General features: G+C 43.5%; 2 protein-coding genes across 2 annotated transcripts; both read left to right on the top strand.

Annotated features, from left to right (window-relative positions):
* The first annotated feature begins 613 nt into the window (after positions 1-613).
* On the top strand, positions 614-5,350 carry LOC125006306 (cell wall protein DAN4-like). The gene is made up of 6 exons (XM_047582239.1): positions 614-698; positions 1,588-2,057; positions 2,852-2,936; positions 3,256-3,339; positions 3,652-3,824; positions 5,129-5,350. Exons 1-6 carry the CDS (start codon positions 614-616, stop codon positions 5,348-5,350), a joined length of 1,119 nt encoding a protein of 372 aa, XP_047438195.1.
* Positions 5,351-9,680: 4,330 nt separating this feature from the next.
* Positions 9,681-22,599, top strand: LOC125006305 (uncharacterized threonine-rich GPI-anchored glycoprotein PJ4664.02-like). The gene has a single exon (XM_047582238.1). It carries the CDS (start codon positions 9,877-9,879, stop codon positions 22,597-22,599), a length of 12,723 nt encoding a protein of 4,240 aa, XP_047438194.1. The 5' UTR covers positions 9,681-9,876.
* The last annotated feature ends 1,031 nt before the right edge of the window (positions 22,600-23,630 follow it).

Below are 23,630 nucleotides of genomic sequence, written 5' to 3'. Positions count from 1 at the left end.
TGTATTTTTTATGATTGAAAGCCAAAATTCTATGAAAGCATTTCACGGAAAAGGAAAATAACTGATGATGATTATATACTGATTGGTCTATTCGGGCGATAGAGAGAATGGACAGAAGGAAGGGATCCGGTTCTTATTACAAGAGAAAGTATGTGTACTCTATTTTATGACCAACTATTTGTTGTTCATAAAATGATGGGGCGTTGGATCATTGTCAACATAATTTGAATCCATGATGTATTTACTGAGCACTCTCATTAATTATTTACAGAGATGGTGTAAATTCTCTTGCACACTGTTGGATTTATTACGAACTGTTTTTCCACACAGTATGGGCTAATCAAGCAAGGCACTACCAAAAGCGATTTTTAAGGTTATTGTCCTGCTTTGTCACACAACTTCTATGACACCTTTACTATATATATATATTATATTTCTCTTAATTTATTATTATTTTTTTCTCTGTTTATTCCAAGGGTGGATATTGGGATTGGAAAGAGGCAACGGTTGTGTTTGGTGTGTTTGGTGGTATCCAATGGGATATGCATATGTCTATTGATTTATTCAAAACTGAATATAATGCGTATGCCTGTAATAAAGTGTGCTATTAAAGATGCCCACGACCAAGGCGGTGTTTACCTCAGTAAACAGAGCGTCCGCCCCATGTGTTGAGGCTACAGTCCTCACTGCAGGCGCTGGTTCGCATCCCGCACCGGGTGGCCTTTCCTGCGTGTTGTTCACCCCTCTGCATCCCCATTTCCTGTCCTTCTACACTTTCACTTTCATTAAAAGTGAAAAAGCCCAAAAAAAACATACTTAAAAAAGAAAAAAAAGATGTAGCACTCTGTCTACAAGTACAAATATATGAAATTAATTTATTTAAGCAACAAAACTGACCTACATGTATCGACCAAAGTCTTCTTCACTCTTATTCTGTTTGGCACAAATATTCAAACAGAAGGCGCTAAGGTGGACTAAGTGTGGATGCTTTAAAGATCCCCACACCAATACATAATAATGATAATTATAATAACAATATCATATAAGGATGTCTAATCTCTATAGGATATATAGACATCAATACATTTTAAATAGAGAATGTTTTACCAATTGTGATTCTACAAAGGCAAAAAAACTTGACTTTTTAAACTATAAATGTAGACTGCTGTACAAAACATTTTTAATATACAAGTTACAATACATCAAGTTTTGATATTTTGATATATTTGAGATAGGTTGTATTTGTAAAGATGCATTTCTTAATTAACTGGCACACAAAAATTTTGTCTGTTTTGAAAGGAAATCAACATCAACAAATAGATGAACAAGATGCGATGATGGAAAAGTCAACAGCACCTTTCACAACAAGTGGACTACGAACAAAAACCACCGCAGATCATTCTACTGCAACCACTCAATTTACTCCAACCTCTACCAATGACAATACTGCTACACCTGTATTCAGTACGAAAATTACTTCACTTCCAGCAAATACGCAGGAAACATCTGCCACACTGATGTCCTCAACGGTTGAACCACAATCTACATCTGAGGTAACTGAGACAACCATAGGAACACCACATTCATCAGAGTCAACTGCACCTTTCACCACAAACAGACTACCAGCAACAACCACTGCAGATCATTCTACAGCAACCACTCAATTTACTCCAACCTCTACCAATGACAATACTGCTACATCTTTGTTCACTACGACAAATACTCCACTTCCACTAACTACCCAGGAAACATCTGCCACAGTGATGTCCTCAACGGTGGAACCACAATCTACATCTGAGGTAACTGAGACAACCATAGGAACACCACATTCATCAGAGTCAACTGCACCTTTCACCACAAGTGGAGTACCAGCAACAACCACCACAGATCATTCTACAATAACCACTCAATTTACTCCAACCTCTACCAATGACAATACTGCTACATCTTTGTTCACTACGACAAATACTCCACTTCCACTAACTACCCAGGAAACATCTGCCACAGTGATGTCCTCAACGGTGGAACCACAATCTACATCTGAGGTAACTGAGACAACCATAGGAACACCACATTCATCAGAGTCAACTGCACCTTTCACCACAAGTGTGCTACCAGCAACCTCTCTTACGAACAATACTGATACACCTGTATTCAGTGCGACAATGACTCCACTTCCACAAACTACCCAAGAAACGTCTACCACAGTGATGTCCTCAACAGTGGAACCACAATCTACATCTGAGATAACTGAGACAACCATAGGAACACCACAATCATCAGAGTCAACTGCACCTTTCACCACAAGTGGAATACAAGCAACAACCACCGCAGATCATTCTACAGCAACCACTCAATTTACTCCAACCTCTACCAATGACAATACTGATACACCTGTATTCAGTACGACAATTACTCCACTTCCACTAACTACCCAGGAAACATCTGCCACAGTGATGTCCTCAACGGTGGAACCACAATCTACATCTGAGGTAACTGAGACAACCATAGGAACACCACATTCATCAGAGTCAACTGCACCTTTCACCACAAGTGGACTACCAGCAACCTCTCTTACAAACAATACTGATACACCTGTATTCAGTGCGACAATGACTCCACTTCCACAAACTACCCAAGAAACATCTACCACAGTGATGTCCTCAACAGTGGAACCACAATCTACATCTGAGGTAACTGAGACAACCATAGGAACACCACATTCATCAGAGTCAACTGCACCTTTCACCACAAGCAGACTACCGGCAACAACCACCACAGATCATTCTACAGCAACCACTCAATTTACTCCGTCCTCTACCAATGATAATACTGCTATACCTGTATTCAGTGCAATTACTCCACTTCCAGCAAATACGCAGGAAACATCTGCCACACTGGTATCCCCAACAATGGAACCACAATCTACATCTACGGTAACTGGGACAACCATAGGAACACCACAATTATCGGAGTCAACTGCACCTTTCACCACAAGTGGAATACCAGCAACAACCCCCACAGATCATTCTACAGCAACCACTCAATTTACTCCAACCTCTACCAATGACAATACTCCTACACCTGTATTCAGTACGACAATTACTCCACTTCCAGCAAATACGCAAGAAACATCTGCCACAGTGATGTCCTCAACGGTTGAACCACAATCTACATCTGAGATAACTGAGACAACCATAGGAACACCACATTCATCAGAGTCAACTGCACTTTTCACCACAAGTGGAATAGCAGCAACAACAACCACAGATCATTCTACTGCAACCACTCAATTTACTCCAACCTCTGCCAGTGACAATACTGACACACCTCTATTCAGTACGACAATTACTCCACTTCCAAAAACTACTCAGGAAACATCTGCCACAGTGATGACCTCGATGGTTGAACCACAATCTACATCTACGGTAAATGGGACAACCATAGGAACACCACAATCATCAGAGTCAACTGCACCTTTCAACCCAAGTGGACTTCCAGCAATAACCACTTCAGATCATTCTACAGCAACCACTCAATTTACTCCAACCTCTACCAATGACAATACTGATACACCTTTATTCAGTACGATAATTACTCCACTTCCACTAACTACCCAGGAAACATCTGTCACACTGATGTCCTCAACAGTGGAACCACAATCTACATCTGAGGTAACTGAGACAAACATAGGAACACCACAATCATCAGAGTCAACTACACCTTTCACCACAAGCGTACTACCAGCAACAACCACCACAGATCATTCTACTGCAGCCACTCGACTTACTCCAACCTCTACCAATGACAATACTGATACACCTGTATTCAGTACCACAATTACTCCACTTCCACGAACTAACCAGGAAACATCTGTCACACTGATGTCCTCAACAGTGAAACCACAATCTACTGCTACGGTAATTGGGACAACCATAGGAACACCACAATCATGGGAGTCAACTGCACCTTTCACCACAAGTGAAATACCAGCAACAACCACCACCGATCATTCTGCAATAACCACTAAATTTACTCCAACTTCTCCTACGGACAATACTGCTACACCTGTATTTAGTACAACAATCACTCCACTTCCAGTAAAGACGCAGGAAACATCTGCCACAGTGATGTCCTCAACGGTTGAACCACAATCTACATCTGAGATAACTGAGACAACCATAGGAACACCACAATCATCAGAGTCAACTGCACCTTTCACCACAAATGGACTACCTGCAACAACCGACGCAAATCATTCTGCAGCGACCACTCAGTTTACTCCGACCTCTAACAATGACAATACTGCCAAACCTGCATCCAGTACTTCAATAACTCCACTCCCAATAACCACCCAGGAAACATCTGCCACAATAATGTCCTCAACGTTGGAACCACAATCTACATCTGAGGTAACTGAGACAACCATAGGAACACAACAATCATCAGAGTCAACTGCACCTTTCACCACAAGTGGACTACCAGAAATAAGTGCCGCAGATCATTCTACTGCAACCACTCAATTTACTCCAACCTTTACCAATGACAATACTGATACACCTGTATTCAGTACGACAATTACTCCACTTCCAATAACTACCCAAGAAACATCTGCCACACTGATGTCCTCAACAGTGAAACCACAATCTACATCTGAGGTAACTGAGACAACCGCAGGAACACCACAATCATCAGAGTCAACTGCACCTTTCACCACAAGTGGACTACCAGCAACCTCTCCTACCGACAATACTGATACACCTGTATTCAGTACGACAATTACTCCAAGTGAAATACCAGCAACAAACACCCCAGATCATTCTACTAAAACCACTCAATTTACTCCAACCTCTACCAATATTAATACTGCTACACCTGTATTCAGTACAATTACTTCACTTCCATTAAATACGCAGGAAACATCTGCTACACTGATGTCCTCAACGGCTGAACCACAATCTACATCTGCGGTAAGTGGGACAACCATTGGAACACCACAATCATCGCAGTCAACTCCACCTTTCACCACAAGTGGACTACCAGCAACAACTGCCGCAGATCATTCTACAGCAACCACCCAATTTACTCAAACCTCTAACAATACTAATACTGATACACCTGTATTCAGTACGACAATTACTCCACTTCCAATAACTACCCAGGAAACATCTGCCACAGTGATGTCCTCAACAGTGAAACCACAATCTACATCGGAGGTAACTGGGACAACCATAGAAACACCACAATCATCAGAGTCAACTGGACCTTTCACCGCAAGTGGACAACCAGCAACGACCGACACAGATCATTCTACTGCAACCACTCAATTTACTCCAACCACTACCACTGACAATACTGTTACACCTGTATCTAGTACGACAAATACTCCACTTCCACTAACTACCCAAGAAGCATCTGCCACAATGATGTCCTCAAAAGTGGAACCACAATCTACATCTGCGGTAAGATGGACAACCATAGGAACACCACATTCATCAGAGTCAACTGCACTTTTCACCACGAGTGGACTACCAGCAACCTCTCCTACCGACAATACTGATACACCTGTATTCAGTACGACAATTACTCCACTTCCACTAACTACCCGGGAAACATCTGCTGCACTGGTGTCCTCAACGGTGGACCCACAATCCACATCGGAGGTAACTGGAACAAGCATCGGAACACCACAATCATCAGAGTCAACTGCACCTTTCACCACAAGTGGAGTACCAACAACAACCACCACAGATCATTCTACAATAACCACTAAATTAACTCCAACTTCTCCTACGGACAATACTCCTACACCTGTATTCAGTACGACAATTACTCCACTTCCAGCAAATACGCAGGAAACATCTGCCACAGTGATGTCCTCAACCGTTGAACCACAATCTACATCTGAGATAACTGAGACAACCATAGGAACACCACAATCATCAGAGTCAACTGCACCTTTCACCACAAGTGGACCACCAGCAACCTCTCCTACGGACAATACTGATACACCTGTATTCAGTACGACAATTACTCCACTTCCACTAACTACCCAAGAAACATCTGGCACACTGATGTCCTCAACAGTGGAACTACAATCTACATCTACAGTAACTGGAACAACCATAGGAACACCACATTCATCAGAGTCAACTGCACCTTTCACCACAAACAGACTACCAGCAACAACCACTGCAGATCATTCTACAGCAACTACTCAATTTACTCCAACCTCTACCAATGACAATACTGCTACATCTTTGTTCACTACGACAAATACTCCACTTCCACTAACTACTCAGGAAACATCTGCCACACTGATGTCCTCAACAGTGGAACCACAATCTACATCTACGGTAACTGGGACAACCATAGGAACATCACAATCATTGGAATCAACTGCACTTTTCACCACAAGTGGAGTACCAGCAACAACCACTGCAGATCATTCTACAACAACCACTCAGTTTACTCCAACCTCTACCAATGACAATACTGCTACATCTTTGTTCACTACGACAATTACTCCACTTCCACTAACTACCCAGGAAACATCTGCCACAGTGATGTCCTCAACAGTGGAACCACAATCCACATCTAAGTTAACTGGGACAACCATAGGAACATCACAATCATTGGAATCAACTGCACTTTTCACCACAAGTGGAGTACCAGCAACAACCACCACAGATCATTCTACAATAACCACTAAATTTACTCCAACTTCTCCTACGGACAATACTGCTACACCAGTATTTAGTACGACAATTACTCCACTTCCAGCAAATACGCAGGAAACATCTGCCACAGTGATGTCCTCCACCGTTGAACCACAATCTACATCTGAGGTCACTGAGACAACCATAGGAACACCACAATCATCAGGGTCAACTGCACCTTTCACCACGAGTGGACTACCAGCAACCTCTCCTACGGACAATACTGATACACCTGTATCCAGTACGACAATTACTCCACTCCCACTAACTACCCGAGAAACATCTGCTACACTGATGTCCTCAACAGTGGAACCACAATCTACATCTACTGTAACTGGGACAACCATAGGAACACCACAATTATCGGAGTCAACTGCACCTTTCACCACAAGTGGAATACCAGCAACAACCCCCACAGATCATTCTACAGCAACCACTCAATTTACTCCAACCTCTACCAATGACAATACTCCTACACCTGTATTCAGTACGACAATTACTCCACTTCCAGCAAATACGCAGGAAACATCTGCCACAGTGATGTCCTCAACCGCTGAACCACAATCTACATCTGAGATAACTGAGACAACCATAGGAACACCACAATCATCAGAGTCAACTGCACCTTTCACCACAAGTGGACCACCAGCAACCTCTCCTACGGACAATACTGATACACCTGTATTCAGTACGACAATTACTCCACTTCCACTAACTACCCAAGAAACATCTGGCACAGTGATGTCCTCAACAGTGGAACTACAATCTACATCTACAGTAACTGGAACAACCATAGGAACACCACATTCATCAGAGTCAACTGCACCTTTCACCACAAACAGACTACCAGCAACAACCACTGCAGATCATTCTACAGCAACTACTCAATTTACTCCAACCTCTACCAATGACAATACTGCTACATCTTTGTTCACTACGACAAATACTCCACTTCCACTAACTACTCAGGAAACATCTGCCACACTGATGTCCTCAAAAGTGGAACCACAATCTACATCTACAGTAACTGTGACAACCATAGGAACATCACAATCATTGAAATCAACTGAACCTTTTACCACGAGTGGACTACCAGCAACAACCACCACAGATCATTCTACAGCAACTACTCAATTTACTCCAACCTCTACCAATGACAATACTAACATGCCTGTATTCAGTACGACAATTACTCCACTTCCACTAACTACCCAGGAAACATCTGCTGCACTGGTTCCTCAACGTGGAACCACAATCCACATCGGAGTAACTGGAACAAGCATCGGAACACACCACACACACATCAGAGTCAACTGCACCTTTCACCACAAGTGGACTACCAGCAACAACCACCACAAATCATTCTACAATAACCACTCAATTTACTCCAATTTCTCCTACGGACAATATTGCTACACCAGTATTTAGTACGACAATTACTCCACTTCCAGTAAATACGCAGGAAACATCTGGCACAGTGATGTCCTCAACAGTGGAACTACAATCTACATCTACAGTAACTGGAACAACCATAGGAACACCACATTCATCAGAGTCAACTGCACCTTTCACCACAAACAGACTACCAGCAACAACCACTGCAGATCATTCTACAGCAACTACTCAATTTACTCCAACCTCTACCAATGACAATACTGCTACATCTTTGTTCACTACGACAATTACTCCACTTCCACTAACTACCCAGGAAACATCTTCCACAGTGATGTCCTCAACAGTGGAACCACAATCTACATATATGGTAACTGGGACAACCATAGGAACATCACAATCATTGGAATCAACTGCACCTTTCACCACAAGTGGAGTACCAGCAACAACCACCGCAGATCATTCTACAACAACCACTCAGTTTACTCCAACCTTTCCTACGGACCATACTGCTACACCTGTATTCAATACGACAATTACTCCACTTCCATTAAATACGCAGGAAACATCTGCCACAGTGATGTCCTCAACGGTGGAGCCACAATCCACATCTGAGTTAACTTGGACAACCATAGGAACATCACAATCATTGGAATCAACTGCACTTTTCACCACAAGTGGAGTACCAGCAACAACCACCACAGATCATTCTACAATAACCACTAAATTTACTCCAACTTCTCCTACGGACAATACTGCTACACCAGTATTTAGTACGACAATTACTCCACTTCCAGCAAATACGCAGGAAACATCTGCCACAGTGATGTCCTCCACCGTTGAACCACAATCTACATCTGAGGTCACTGAGACAACCATAGGAACACCACAATCATCAGGGTCAACTGCACATTTCACAACGAGTGGACTACCAGCAACCTCTCCTATGGACAAAACTGATACACCTGTATTCAGTACGACAATTACTCCACTCCCACTAACTACCCGAGAAACATCTGCTACACTGATGTCCTCAACAGTGGAACCACAATCTACATCTACTGTAACTGGGACAACCATAGGAACATCACAATCATTGGAATCAACTGCACTTTTCACCACAAAAAGACTACCAGCAACAACCACTGCAGATCATTCTACAGCAACTACTCAATTTACTCCAACCTCTACCAATGACAATACTGCTACATCTTTGTTCACTACGACAATTACTCCACTTCCACTAACTACCCAGGAAACATCTTCCACAGTGATGTCCTCAACAGTGGAACCACAATCTACATATATGGTAACTGGGACAACCATAGGAACATCACAATCATTGGAATCAACTGCACCTTTCACCACAAGTGGAGTACCAGCAACAACCACCGCAGATCATTCTACAACAACCACTCAGTTTACTCCAACCTTTCCTACGGACCATACTGCTACACCTGTATTCAATACGACAATTACTCCACTTCCATTAAATACGCAGGAAACATCTGCCACAGTGATGTCCTCAACGGTGGAGCCACAATCCACATCTGAGTTAACTGGGACAACCATAGGAACATCACAATCATTGGAATCAACTGCACTTTTCACCACAAGTGGAGTACCAGCAACAACCACCACAGATCATTCTACAATAACCACTAAATTTACTCCAACTTCTCCTACGGACAATACTGCTACACCAGTATTTAGTACGACAATTACTCCACTTCCAGCAAATACGCAGGAAACATCTGCCACAGTGATGTCCTCCACCGTTGAACCACAATCTACATCTGAGGTCACTGAGACAACCATAGGAACACCACAATCATCAGGGTCAACTGCACATTTCACAACGAGTGGACTACCAGCAACCTCTCCTATGGACAAAACTGATACACCTGTATTCAGTACGACAATTACTCCACTCCCACTAACTACCCGAGAAACATCTGCTACACTGATGTCCTCAACAGTGGAACCACAATCTACATCTACTGTAACTGGGACAACCATAGGAACATCACAATCATTGGAATCAACTGCACTTTTCACCACAAGTGGAGTACCAGCAACAACCACTGCAGATCATTCTACAGCAACTACTCAATTTACTCCAACCTCTACCAATGACAATACTGCTACATCTTTGTTCACTACGACAATTACTCCACTTCCACTAACTACCCAGGAAACATCTTCCACAGTGATGTCCTCAACAGTGGAACCACAATCTACATATATGGTAACTGGGACAACCATAGGAACATCACAATCATTGGAATCAACTGCACCTTTCACCACAAGTGGAGTACCAGCAACAACCACCGCAGATCATTCTACAACAACCACTCAGTTTACTCCAACCTTTCCTACGGACCTTACTGCTACACCTGTATTCAGTACGACAATTACTCCACTTCCATTAAATACGCAGGAAACATCTGCCACAGTGATGTCCTCAACGGTGGAACCACAATCCACATCTGAGTTAACTGGGACAACCATAGGAACATCACAATCATTGGAATCAACTGCACTTTTCACCACAAGTGGAGTACCAGCAACAACCACCACAGATCATTCTACAATAACCACTAAATTTACTCCAACTTCTCCTACGGACAATACTGCTACACCAGTATTTAGTACGACAATTACTCCACTTCCAGCAAATACGCAGGAAACATCTGCCACAGTGATGTCCTCCACCGTTGAACCACAATCTACATCTGAGGTCACTGAGACAACCATAGGAACACCACAATCATCAGGGTCAACTGCACCTTTCACCACGAGTGGACTACCAGCAACCTCTCCTACGGACAATACTGATACACCTGTATCCAGTACGACAATTACTCCACTCCCACTAACTACCCGAGAAACATCTGCTACACTGATGTCCTCAACAGTGGAACCACAATCTACATCTACTGTAACTGGGACAACCATAGGAACACCACAATTATCGGAGTCAACTGCACCTTTCACCACAAGTGGAATACCAGCAACAACCCCCACAGATCATTCTACAGCAACCACTCAATTTACTCCAACCTCTACCAATGACAATACTGCTACACCTGTATTCAGTACGACAATTACTCCACTTCCAGCAAATACGCAGGAAACATCTGCCACAGTGATGTCCTCAACCGTTGAACCACAATCTACATCTGAGATAACTGAGACAACCATAGGAACACCACAATCATCAGAGTCAACTGCACCTTTCACCACAAGTGGACCACCAGCAACCTCTCCTACAGACAATACTGATACACCTGTATTCAGTACGACAATTACTCCACTTCCACTAACTACCCAAGAAACATCTGGCACAGTGATGTCCTCAACAGTGGAACTACAATCTACATCTACAGTAACTGGAACAACCATAGGAACACCACATTCATCAGAGTCAACTGCACCTTTCACCACAAACAGACTACCAGCAACAACCACTGCAGATCATTCTACAGCAACTACTCAATTTACTCCAACCTCTACCAATGACAATACTGCTACATCTTTGTTCACTACGACAAATACTCCACTTCCACTAACTACTCAGGAAACATCTGCCACACTGATGTCCTCAACAGTGGAACCACAATCTACATCTACGGTAACTGGGACAACCATAGGAACATCACAATCATTGGAATCAACTGAACCTTTTACCACGAGTGGACTACCAGCAACAACCACCACAGATCATTCTACAGCAACCACTCAATTTACTCCAACCTCTACCAATGACAATACTCCTACACCTGTATTCAGTACGACAATTACTCCACTTCCACTAACTACCCAGGAAACATCTGCTGCGCTGGTGTCCTCAACGGTGGAACCACAATCCACATCGGAGGTAACTGGAACAAGCATCGGAACACCACAACCATCAGAGTCAACTGCACCTTTCACCACAAGTGGACTACCAGCAACAACCACCACAAATCATTCTACAATAACCACTAAATTTACTCCAATTTCTCCTACGGACAATACTGCTACACCAGTATTTAGTACGACAATTACTCCACTTCCAGTAAATACGCAGGAAACATCTGCCACAGTGATGTCCTCAACGGTTGAACCACATTCTACATCTGAGATAACTGAGACAACCATAGGAACACCACAATTATCGGAGTCAACTGCACCTTTCACCACAAGTGGAATACCAACAATAACCACCGCAGATCATTCTACAGCAACCACTCAATTTACTCCAATCTCTACCAATGACAATACTCCTACACCTGTATTCAGTACGACTATTACTCCACTTCCAGCATATACGCAGGAAACATCTGCCACAGTGATGTCCTCAACGGTTGAACCACAATCTACATCTGAGATAACTGAGACAACCATAGGAACACCACATTCATCAGAGTCAACTGCACCTTTCACCACAAGTGGACCGCCAGCAACCTCTCCTGCGGACAATACTGATACACCTGTATTCAGCACGACAATTACTCCACTTCCACTAACTACCCAAGAAACATCTGCTACAGTGATGTCCTCAACAGTGGAACTACAATCTACATCTACAGTAACTGGAACAACCATAGGCACACCACATTCATCAGAGTCAACTGCACCTTTCACCACAAACAGACTACCAGCAACAACCACTGCAGATCATTCTACAGCAACTACTCAATTTACTCCAACCTCTACCAATGACAATGCTGCTACATCTTTATTCACTACGACAAATATTCCACTTCCACTAACTACCCAGGAAACATCTGCCACACTGATGTCCTCAACAGTGGAACCACAATCTACATCTACAGTAACTGGGACAACCATAGGAACATCACAATCATTGGAATCAACTGCACCTTTTACCACGAGTGGACTACCAGCAACAACCACCACAGATCATTCTACAGCAACCACTCAATTTACTCCAACCTCTACCAATGACAATACTAACATGCCTGTATTCAGTACGACAATTACTCCACTTCCACTAACTACCCAGGAAACATCTGCTGCGCTGGTGTCCTCAACGGTGGAACCACAATCCACATCAGAGGTAACTGGAACAAGCATCGGAACACCACAATCATCAGAGTCAACTGCACCTTTCACCACAAGTGGACTACCAGCAACAACCACAGCAGATCATTCTACAGCAACAACTCAATTTACTCCAACCTCTCCTACGGACAATACTGCTACATCAGTATTTAGTACGACAATTACTCCACTTCCCATAAATACGCAGGAAACATCTGCCACAGTGATGTCCTCAACCGTTCAACCACAATCTACATCCGAGGTAACTGAGACAACCATAGGAACACCACAATCATCAGGGTCAACTGCACCTTTCACCACAAGTGGACTACCAGCAATCTCTCCTACGGACAATACTGATACACTTGTATCCAGTACGACAATTACTCCACTCCCACTAACTACCCAAGAAACATCTGCTACACCGATGTCCTCAACAGTGGAACCACAATCTACATCTACTGTAACTGGGACAACCATAGGAACACCACAATTATCGGAGTCAACTGCACCTTTCACCACAAGTGGAATACCAACAATAACCACTGCAGATCATTCTACTGCAACCACTCAATTTACTCCAATCTCTACCAATGACAATACTCCTACACCTGTATTCAGTACGACTATTACTCCACTTCCAGCATATACGCAGGAAACACCTGCCACAGTGATGTCCTCAACCGTTGAACCACAATCTACATCTGAGATAACTGAGACAACCATAGGAACACCACATTCATCAGAGTCAACTGCACCTTTCACCACAAGTGGACCACCAGCAACCTCTCCTACGGACAATACTGATACACCTGTATTCAGCACAACAATTACTCCACTTCCACAAACTACCCAAGAAACATCTGGCACAGTGATGTCCTCAACAGTGGAACTACAATCTACATCTACAGTAACTGGAACAACCATAGGAACACCACATTCATCAGAGTCAACTGCACCTTTCACCACAAACAGACTACCAGCAACAACCACTGCAGATCATTCTACAGCAACTACTCAATTTACTCCAACCTCTACCAATGAAAATACTGCTACATCTTTGTTCACTACGACAATTACTCCACTTCCACTAACTACCCAGGAAACATCTGCCACACTGATGTCCTCAACAGTGGAACCACAATCTACATCTACGGTAACTGGGACAACCATAGGAACATCACAATCATTGGAATCAACTGCACTTTTCACCACAAGTGGAGTACCAGCAACAACCACTGCAGATCATTCTACAGCAACTACTCAATTTACTCCAACCTCTACCAATGACAATACTGCTACATCTTTGTTCACTACGACAATTACTCCACTTCCACTAACTACCCAGGAAACATCTTCCACAGTGATGTCCTCAACAGTGGAACCACAATCTACATATATGGTAACTGGGACAACCATAGGAACATCACAATCATTGGAATCAACTGCACCTTTCACCACAAGTGGAGTACCAGCAACAACCACCGCAGATCATTCTACAACAACCACTCAGTTTACTCCAACCTTTCCTACGGACCTTACTGCTACACCTGTATTCAGTACGACAATTACTCCACTTCCATTAAATACGCAGGAAACATCTGCCACAGTGATGTCCTCAACGGTGGAACCACAATCCACATCTGAGTTAACTGGGACAACCATAGGAACATCACAATCATTGGAATCAACTGCACTTTTCACCACAAGTGGAATACCAGCAACAACCACCACAGATCATTCTACAATAACCACTAAATTTACTCCAACTTCTCCTACGGACAATACTGCTACACCAGTATTTAGTACGACAATTACTCCACTTCCAGCAAATACGCAGGAAACATCTGCCACAGTGATGTCCTCCACCGTTGAACCACAATCTACATCTGAGGTCACTGAGACAACCATAGGAACACCACAATCATCAGGGTCAACTGCACCTTTCACCACGAGTGGACTACCAGCAACCTCTCCTACGGACAATACTGATACACCTGTATCCAGTACGACAATTACTCCACCTCCACTAACTACCCGAGAAACATCTGCTACACTGATGTCCTCAACAGTGGAACCACAATCTACATCTACTGTAACTGGGACAACCATAGGAACACCACAATTATCGGAGTCAACTGCACCTTTCACCACGAGTGGACTACCAGCAACCTCTCCTACGGACAATACTGATACACCTGTATCCAGTACGACAATTACTCCACTCCCACTAACTACCCGAGAAACATCTGCTACACTGATGTCCTCAACAGTGGAACCACAATCTACATCTACTGTAACTGGGACAACCATAGGAACACCACAATTATCGGAGTCAACTGCACCTTTCACCACAAGTGGAATACCAGCAACAACCCCCACAGATCATTCTACAGCAACCACTCAATTTACTCCAACCTCTACCAATGACAATACTGCTACACCTGTATTCAGTACGACAATTACTCCACTTCCAGCAAATACGCAGGAAACATCTGCCACAGTGATGTCCTCAACCGTTGAACCACAATCTACATCTGAGATAACTGAGACAACCATAGGAACACCACAATCATCAGAGTCAACTGCACCTTTCACCACAAGTGGACCACCAGCAACCTCTCCTACGGACAATACTGATACACCTGTATTCAGTACGACAATTACTCCACTTCCACTAACTACCCAAGAAACATCTGGCACAGTGATGTCCTCAACAGTGGAACTACAATCTACATCTACAGTAACTGGAACAACCATAGGAACACCACATTCATCAGAGTCAACTGCACCTTTCACCACAAACAGACTACCAGCAACAACCACTGCAGATCATTCTACAGCAACTACTCAATTTACTCCAACCTCTACCAATGACAATACTGCTACATCTTTGTTCACTACGACAAATACTCCACTTCCACTAACTACTCAGGAAACATCTGCCACACTGATGTCCTCAACAGTGGAACCACAATCTACATCTACAGTAACTGGGACAACCATAGGAACATCACAATCATTGGAATCAACTGAACCTTTTACCACGAGTGGACTACCAGCAACAACCACCACAGATCATTCTACAGCAACCACTCAATTTACTCCAACCTCTACCAATGACAATACTCCTACACCTGTATTCAGTACGACAATTACTCCACTTCCACTAACTACCCAGGAAACATCTGCTGCGCTGGTGTCCTCAACGGTGGAACCACAATCCACATCGGAGGTAACTGGAACAAGCATCGGAACACCACAACCATCAGAGTCAACTGCACCTTTCACCACAAGTGGACTACCAGCAACAACCACCACAAATCATTCTACAATAACCACTAAATTTACTCCAATTTCTCCTACGGACAATACTGCTACACCAGTATTTAGTACGACAATTACTCCACTTCCAGTAAATACGCAGGAAACATCTGCCACAGTGATGTCCTCAACGGTTGAACCACAATCTACATCTGAGATAACTGAGACAACCATAGGAACACCACAATTATCGGAGTCAACTGCACCTTTCACCACAAGTGGAATACCAACAATAACCACCGCAGATCATTCTACAGCAACTACTCAATTTACTCCAACCTCTACCAATGACAATGCTGCTACATCTTTATTCACTACGACAAATATTCCACTTCCACTAACTACCCAGGAAACATCTGCCACACTGATGTCCTCAACAGTGGAACCACAATCTACATCTACAGTAACTGGGACAACCATAGGAACATCACAATCATTGGAATCAACTGCACCTTTTACCACGAGTGGACTACCAGCAACAACCACCACAGATCATTCTACAGCAACCACTCAATTTACTCCAACCTCTACCAATGACAATACTAACATGCCTGTATTCAGTACGACAATTACTCCACTTCCACTAACTACCCAGGAAACATCTGCTGCGCTGGTGTCCTCAACGGTGGAACCACAATCCACATCAGAGGTAACTGGAACAAGCATCGGAACACCACAATTATCAGAGTCAACTGCACCTTTCACCACAAGTGGACTACCAGCAACAACCACAGCAGATCATTCTACAGCAACAACTCAATTTACTCCAACCTCTCCTACGGACAATACTGCTACATCAGTATTTAGTACGACAATTACTCCACTTCCCATAAATACGCAGGAAACATCTGCCACAGTGATGTCCTCAACCGTTCAACCACAATCTACATCCGAGGTAACTGAGACAACCATAGGAACACCACAATCATCAGGGTCAACTGCACCTTTCACCACGAGTGGACTACCAGCAATAACCACCGCAGATCATTCTACAGCAACCACTCAATTTACTCCAATCTCTACCAATGACAATACTCCTACACCTGTATTCAGTACGACTATTACTCCACTTCCAGCATATACGCAGGAAACATCTGCCACAGTGATGTCCTCAACGGTTGAACCACAATCTACATCTGAGATAACTGAGACAACCATAGGAACACCACATTCATCAGAGTCAACTGCACCTTTCACCACAAGTGGACCACCAGCAACCTCTCCTGCGGACAATACTGATACACCTGTATTCAGCACGACAATTACTCCACTTCCACTAACTACCCAAGAAACATCTGCTACAGTGATGTCCTCAACAGTGGAACTACAATCTACATCTACAGTAACTGGAACAACCATAGGCACACCACATTCATCAGAGTCAACTGCACCTTTCACCACAAACAGACTACCAGCAACAACCACTGCAGATCATTCTACAACAACTACTCAATTTACTCCAACCTCTACCAATGACAATGCTGCTACATCTTTATTCACTACGACAAATATTCCACTTCCACTAACTACCCAGGAAACATCTGCCACACTGATGTCCTCAACAGTGGAACCACAATCTACATCTACAGTAACTGGGACAACCATAGGAACATCACAATCATTGGAATCAACTGCACCTTTTACCACGAGTGGACTACCAGCAACAACCACCACAGATCATTCTACAGCAACCACTCAATTTACTCCAACCTCTACCAATGACAATACTAACATGCCTGTATTCAGTACGACAATTACTCCACTTCCACTAACTACCCAGGAAACATCTGCTGCGCTGGTGTCCTCAACGGTGGAACCACAATCCACATCAGAGGTAACTGGAACAAGCATCGGAACACCACAATCATCAGAGTCAACTGCACCTTTCACCACAAGTGGACTACCAGCAACAACCACAGCAGATCATTCTACAGCAACTACTCAATTTACTCCAACCTCTCCTACGGACAATACTGCTACATCAGTATTTAGTACGACAATTACTCCACTTCCCATAAATACGCAGGAAACATCTGCCACAGTGATGTCCTCAACCGTTCAACCACAATCTACATCCGAGGTAACTGAGACAACCATAGGAACACCACAATCATCAGGGTCAACTGCACCTTTCACCACGAGTGGAGTACCAGCAATCTCTCCTACGGACAATACTGATACACTTGTATCCAGTACGACAATTACTCCACTCCCACTAACTACCCAAGAAACATCTGCTACACCGATGTCCTCAACAGTGGAACCACAATCTACATCTACTGTAACTGGGACAACCATAGGAACACCACAATTATCGGAGTCAACTGCACCTTTCACCACAAGTGGAATACCAACAATAACCACTGCAGATCATTCTACTGCAACCACTCAATTTACTCCAATCTCTGCCAATGACAATACTCCTACACCTGTATTCAGTACGACTATTACTCCACTTCCAGCATATACGCAGGAAACACCTGCCACAGTGATGTCCTCAACCGTTGAACCACAATCTACATCTGAGATAACTGAGACAACCATAGGAACACCACATTCATCAGAGTCAACTGCACCTTTCACCACAAGTGGACCACCAGCAACCTCTCCTACGGACAATACTGATACACCTGTATTCAGCACAACAATTACTCCACTTCCACAAACTACCCAAGAAACATCTGGCACAGTGATGTCCTCAACAGTGGAACTACAATCTACATCTACAGTAACTGGAACAACCATAGGAACACCACATTCATCAGAGTCAACTGCACCTTTCACCACAAACAGACTACCAGCAACAACCACTGCAGATCATTCTACAGCAACTACTCAATTTACTCCAACCTCTACCAATGAAAATACTGCTACATCTTTGTTCACTACGACAATTACTCCACTTCCACTAACTACCCAGGAAACATCTGCCACACTGATGTCCTCAACAGTGGAACCACAATCTACATCTACGGTAACTGGGACAACCATAGGAACATCACAATCATTGGAATCAACTGCACTTTTCACCACAAGTGGAGTACCAGCAACAACCACTGCAGATCATTCTACAGCAACTACTCAATTTACTCCAACCTCTACCAATGACAATACTGCTACATCTTTGTTCACTACGACAATTACTCCACTTCCACTAACTACCCAGGAAACATCTTCCACAGTGATGTCCTCAACAGTGGAACCACAATCTACATATATGGTAACTGGGACAACCATAGGAACATCACAATCATTGGAATCAACTGCACCTTTCACCACAAGTGGAGTACCAGCAACAACCACCGCAGATCATTCTACAACAACCACTCAGTTTACTCCAACCTTTCCTACGGACCTTACTGCTACACCTGTATTCAGTACGACAATTACTCCACTTCCATTAAATACGCAGGAAACATCTGCCACAGTGATGTCCTCAACGGTGGAACCACAATCCACATCTGAGTTAACTGGGACAACCATAGGAACATCACAATCATTGGAATCAACTGCACTTTTCACCACAAGTGGAATACCAGCAACAACCACCACAGATCATTCTACAATAACCACTAAATTTACTCCAACTTCTCCTACGGACAATACTGCTACACCAGTATTTAGTACGACAATTACTCCACTTCCAGCAAATACGCAGGAAACATCTGCCACAGTGATGTCCTCCACCGTTGAACCACAATCTACATCTGAGGTCACTGAGACAACCATAGGAACACCACAATCATCAGGGTCAACTGCACCTTTCACCACGAGTGGACTACCAGCAACCTCTCCTACGGACAATACTGATACACCTGTATCCAGTACGACAATTACTCCACTCCCACTAACTACCCGAGAAACATCTGCTACACTGATGTCCTCAACAGTGGAACCACAATCTACATCTACTGTAACTGGGACAACCATAGGAACACCACAATTATCGGAGTCAACTGCACCTTTCACCACGAGTGGACTACCAGCAACCTCTCCTACGGACAATACTGATACACCTGTATCCAGTACGACAATTACTCCACTCCCACTAACTACCCGAGAAACATCTGCTACACTGATGTCCTCAACAGTGGAACCACAATCTACATCTACTGTAACTGGGACAACCATAGAAACACCACAATTATCGGAGTCAACTGCACCTTTCACCACAAGTGGAATACCAGCAACAACCCCCACAGATCATTCTACAGCAACCACTCAATTTACTCCAACCTCTACCAATGACAATACTGCTACACCTGTATTCAGTACGACAATTACTCCACTTCCAGCAAATACGCAGGAAACATCTGCCACAGTGATGTCCTCAACCGTTGAACCACAATCTACATCTGAGATAACTGAGACAACCATAGGAACACCACAATCATCAGAGTCAACTGCACCTTTCACCACAAGTGGACCACCAGCAACCTCTCCTACGGACAATACTGATACACCTGTATTCAGTACGACAATTACTCCACTTCCACTAACTACCCAAGAAACATCTGGCACAGTGATGTCCTCAACAGTGGAACTACAATCTACATCTACAGTAACTGGAACAACCATAGGAACACCACATTCATCAGAGTCAACTGCACCTTTCACCACAAACAGACTACCAGCAACAACCACTGCAGATCATTCTACAGCAACTACTCAATTTACTCCAACCTCTACCAATGACAATACTGCTACATCTTTGTTCACTACGACAAATACTCCACTTCCACTAACTACTCAGGAAACATCTGCCACACTGATGTCCTCAACAGTGGAACCACAATCTACATCTACAGTAACTGGGACAACCATAGGAACATCACAATCATTGGAATCAACTGAACCTTTTACCACGAGTGGACTACCAGCAACAACCACCACAGATCATTCTACAGCAACCACTCAATTTACTCCAACCTCTACCAATGACAATACTCCTACACCTGTATTCAGTACGACAATTACTCCACTTCCACTAACTACCCAGGAAACATCTGCTGCGCTGGTGTCCTCAACGGTGGAACCACAATCCACATCGGAGGTAACTGGAACAAGCATCGGAACACCACAACCATCAGAGTCAACTGCACCTTTCACCACAAGTGGACTACCAGCAACAACCACCACAAATCATTCTACAATAACCACTAAATTTACTCCAATTTCTCCTACGGACAATACTGCTACACCAGTATTTAGTACGACAATTACTCCACTTCCAGTAAATACGCGGGAAACATCTGCCACAGTGATGTCCTCAACGGTTGAACCACAATCTACATCTGAGATAACTGAGACAACCATAGGAACACCACAATTATCGGAGTCAACTGCACCTTTCACCACAAGTGGAATACCAACAATAACCACCGCAGATCATTCTACAGCAACTACTCAATTTACTCCAACCTCTACCAATGACAATGCTGCTACATCTTTATTCACTACGACAAATATTCCACTTCCACTAACTACCCAGGAAACATCTGCCACACTGATGTCCTCAACAGTGGAACCACAATCTACATCTACAGTAACTGGGACAACCATAGGAACATCACAATCATTGGAATCAACTGCACCTTTTACCACGAGTGGACTACCAGCAACAACCACCACAGATCATTCTACAGCAACCACTCAATTTACTCCAACCTCTACCAATGACAATACTAACATGCCTGTATTCAGTACGACAATTACTCCACTTCCACTAACTACCCAGGAAACATCTGCTGCGCTGGTGTCCTCAACGGTGGAACCACAATCCACATCAGAGGTAACTGGAACAAGCATCGGAACACCACAATTATCAGAGTCAACTGCACCTTTCACCACAAGTGGACTACCAGCAACAACCACAGCAGATCATTCTACAGCAACAACTCAATTTACTCCAACCTCTCCTACGGACAATACTGCTACATCAGTATTTAGTACGACAATTACTCCACTTCCCATAAATACGCAGGAAACATCTGCCACAGTGATGTCCTCAACCGTTCAACCACAATCTACATCCGAGGTAACTGAGACAACCATAGGAACACCACATCATCAGGGTCAACTGCACCTTTCACCACGAGTGGACTACCAGCAATAACCACCGCAGATCATTCTACAGCAACCACTCAATTTACTCCAATCTCTACCAATGACAATACTCCTACACCTGTATTCAGTACGACTATTACTCCACTTCCAGCATATACGCAGGAAACATCTGCACAGTGATGTCCTCAACGGTTGAACCACAATCTACATCTGAGATAACTGAGACAACCTAGGAACACCACATTCATCAGAGTCAACTGCACCTTTCACCACAAGTGGACCACCAGCAACCTCTCCTGCGGACAATACTGATACACCTGTATTCAGCACGACAATTACTCCACTCCTACTACCAAGAAACATCTGTACAGTGATGTCCTCAACAGTGGAATACAATCTACATTACAGTAACTGGAACAACCTGGCCACCACATTCATCAGAGTCAACTGCACCTTTCACCACAACAGACTACCAGCAACAACCACTGCAGATCATTCTACAACAACTACAATTTACTCCAACTCTACAATGACAATGTGTACATCTATTCTAGACAATTCACTTCAACTACGAAACATCTGCCCACTATGTCCTCAACATGGAACCACAATCTACATCTCAGTACTGGAAACATGGACATCACAATCATGAATCAACTGCACTTTTACAGAGTGGATACACAACACACACAGATCATTCTACAGACCACTCAATTACTCCAACTACCAAGACAAACTACAGCGTATTCAGTAGCAATTACACTTCACTAACTACCAGGAAACATCGCTGTGTGTCCAACGGTGGAACCACATCCACATCAGAGAACGGAACAGCATCGAAACCCAATCATCAGTCAACTGCACTTTCACACAATGGACTACCTAGCAACAACACAGTCATTCTACAGCAACAATCAATTACTCCAACCTCACGGACAATACTGCTACTCAGTATATACGACAATTACTCCACTTCCATAAATACGCAGGAAACATCTGCCACAGTGATGTCTCAACGTTCAACCACAATCTACATCGAGGTAACTGGACAACCATAGGAACACCACAATCATCAGGTCA

Source organism: Mugil cephalus, chromosome 4, assembly GCF_022458985.1.
Source record: "Mugil cephalus isolate CIBA_MC_2020 chromosome 4, CIBA_Mcephalus_1.1, whole genome shotgun sequence".
Lineage (NCBI taxonomy): Eukaryota > Metazoa > Chordata > Actinopteri > Mugiliformes > Mugilidae > Mugil > Mugil cephalus.
This window is presented reverse-complemented; position numbering and strand designations above follow the sequence as displayed.

What these genes read in the sequence shown, in the direction of transcription:
- LOC125006306 (XM_047582239.1), top strand. Translation starts at nt 614, where the DNA reads ATGCCCACGACCAAGGCGGTGTTTACCTCAGTAAACAGAGCGTCCGCC. An exon ending in TACTGACACACCTCTATTCA is followed by an intron (nt 3,340 to 3,651) that starts GTACGACAATTA and finishes TGTCCTCAACAG; the next exon opens with TGGAACCACAATCTACATCT. An exon ending in ATGACAATACTGATACACCT is followed by an intron (nt 3,825 to 5,128) that starts GTATTCAGTACC and finishes ACCTGTATTCAG; the next exon opens with TACGACAATTACTCCACTTC.
- LOC125006305 (XM_047582238.1), top strand. Translation starts at nt 9,877, where the DNA reads ATGTCCTCCACCGTTGAACCACAATCTACATCTGAGGTCACTGAGACA.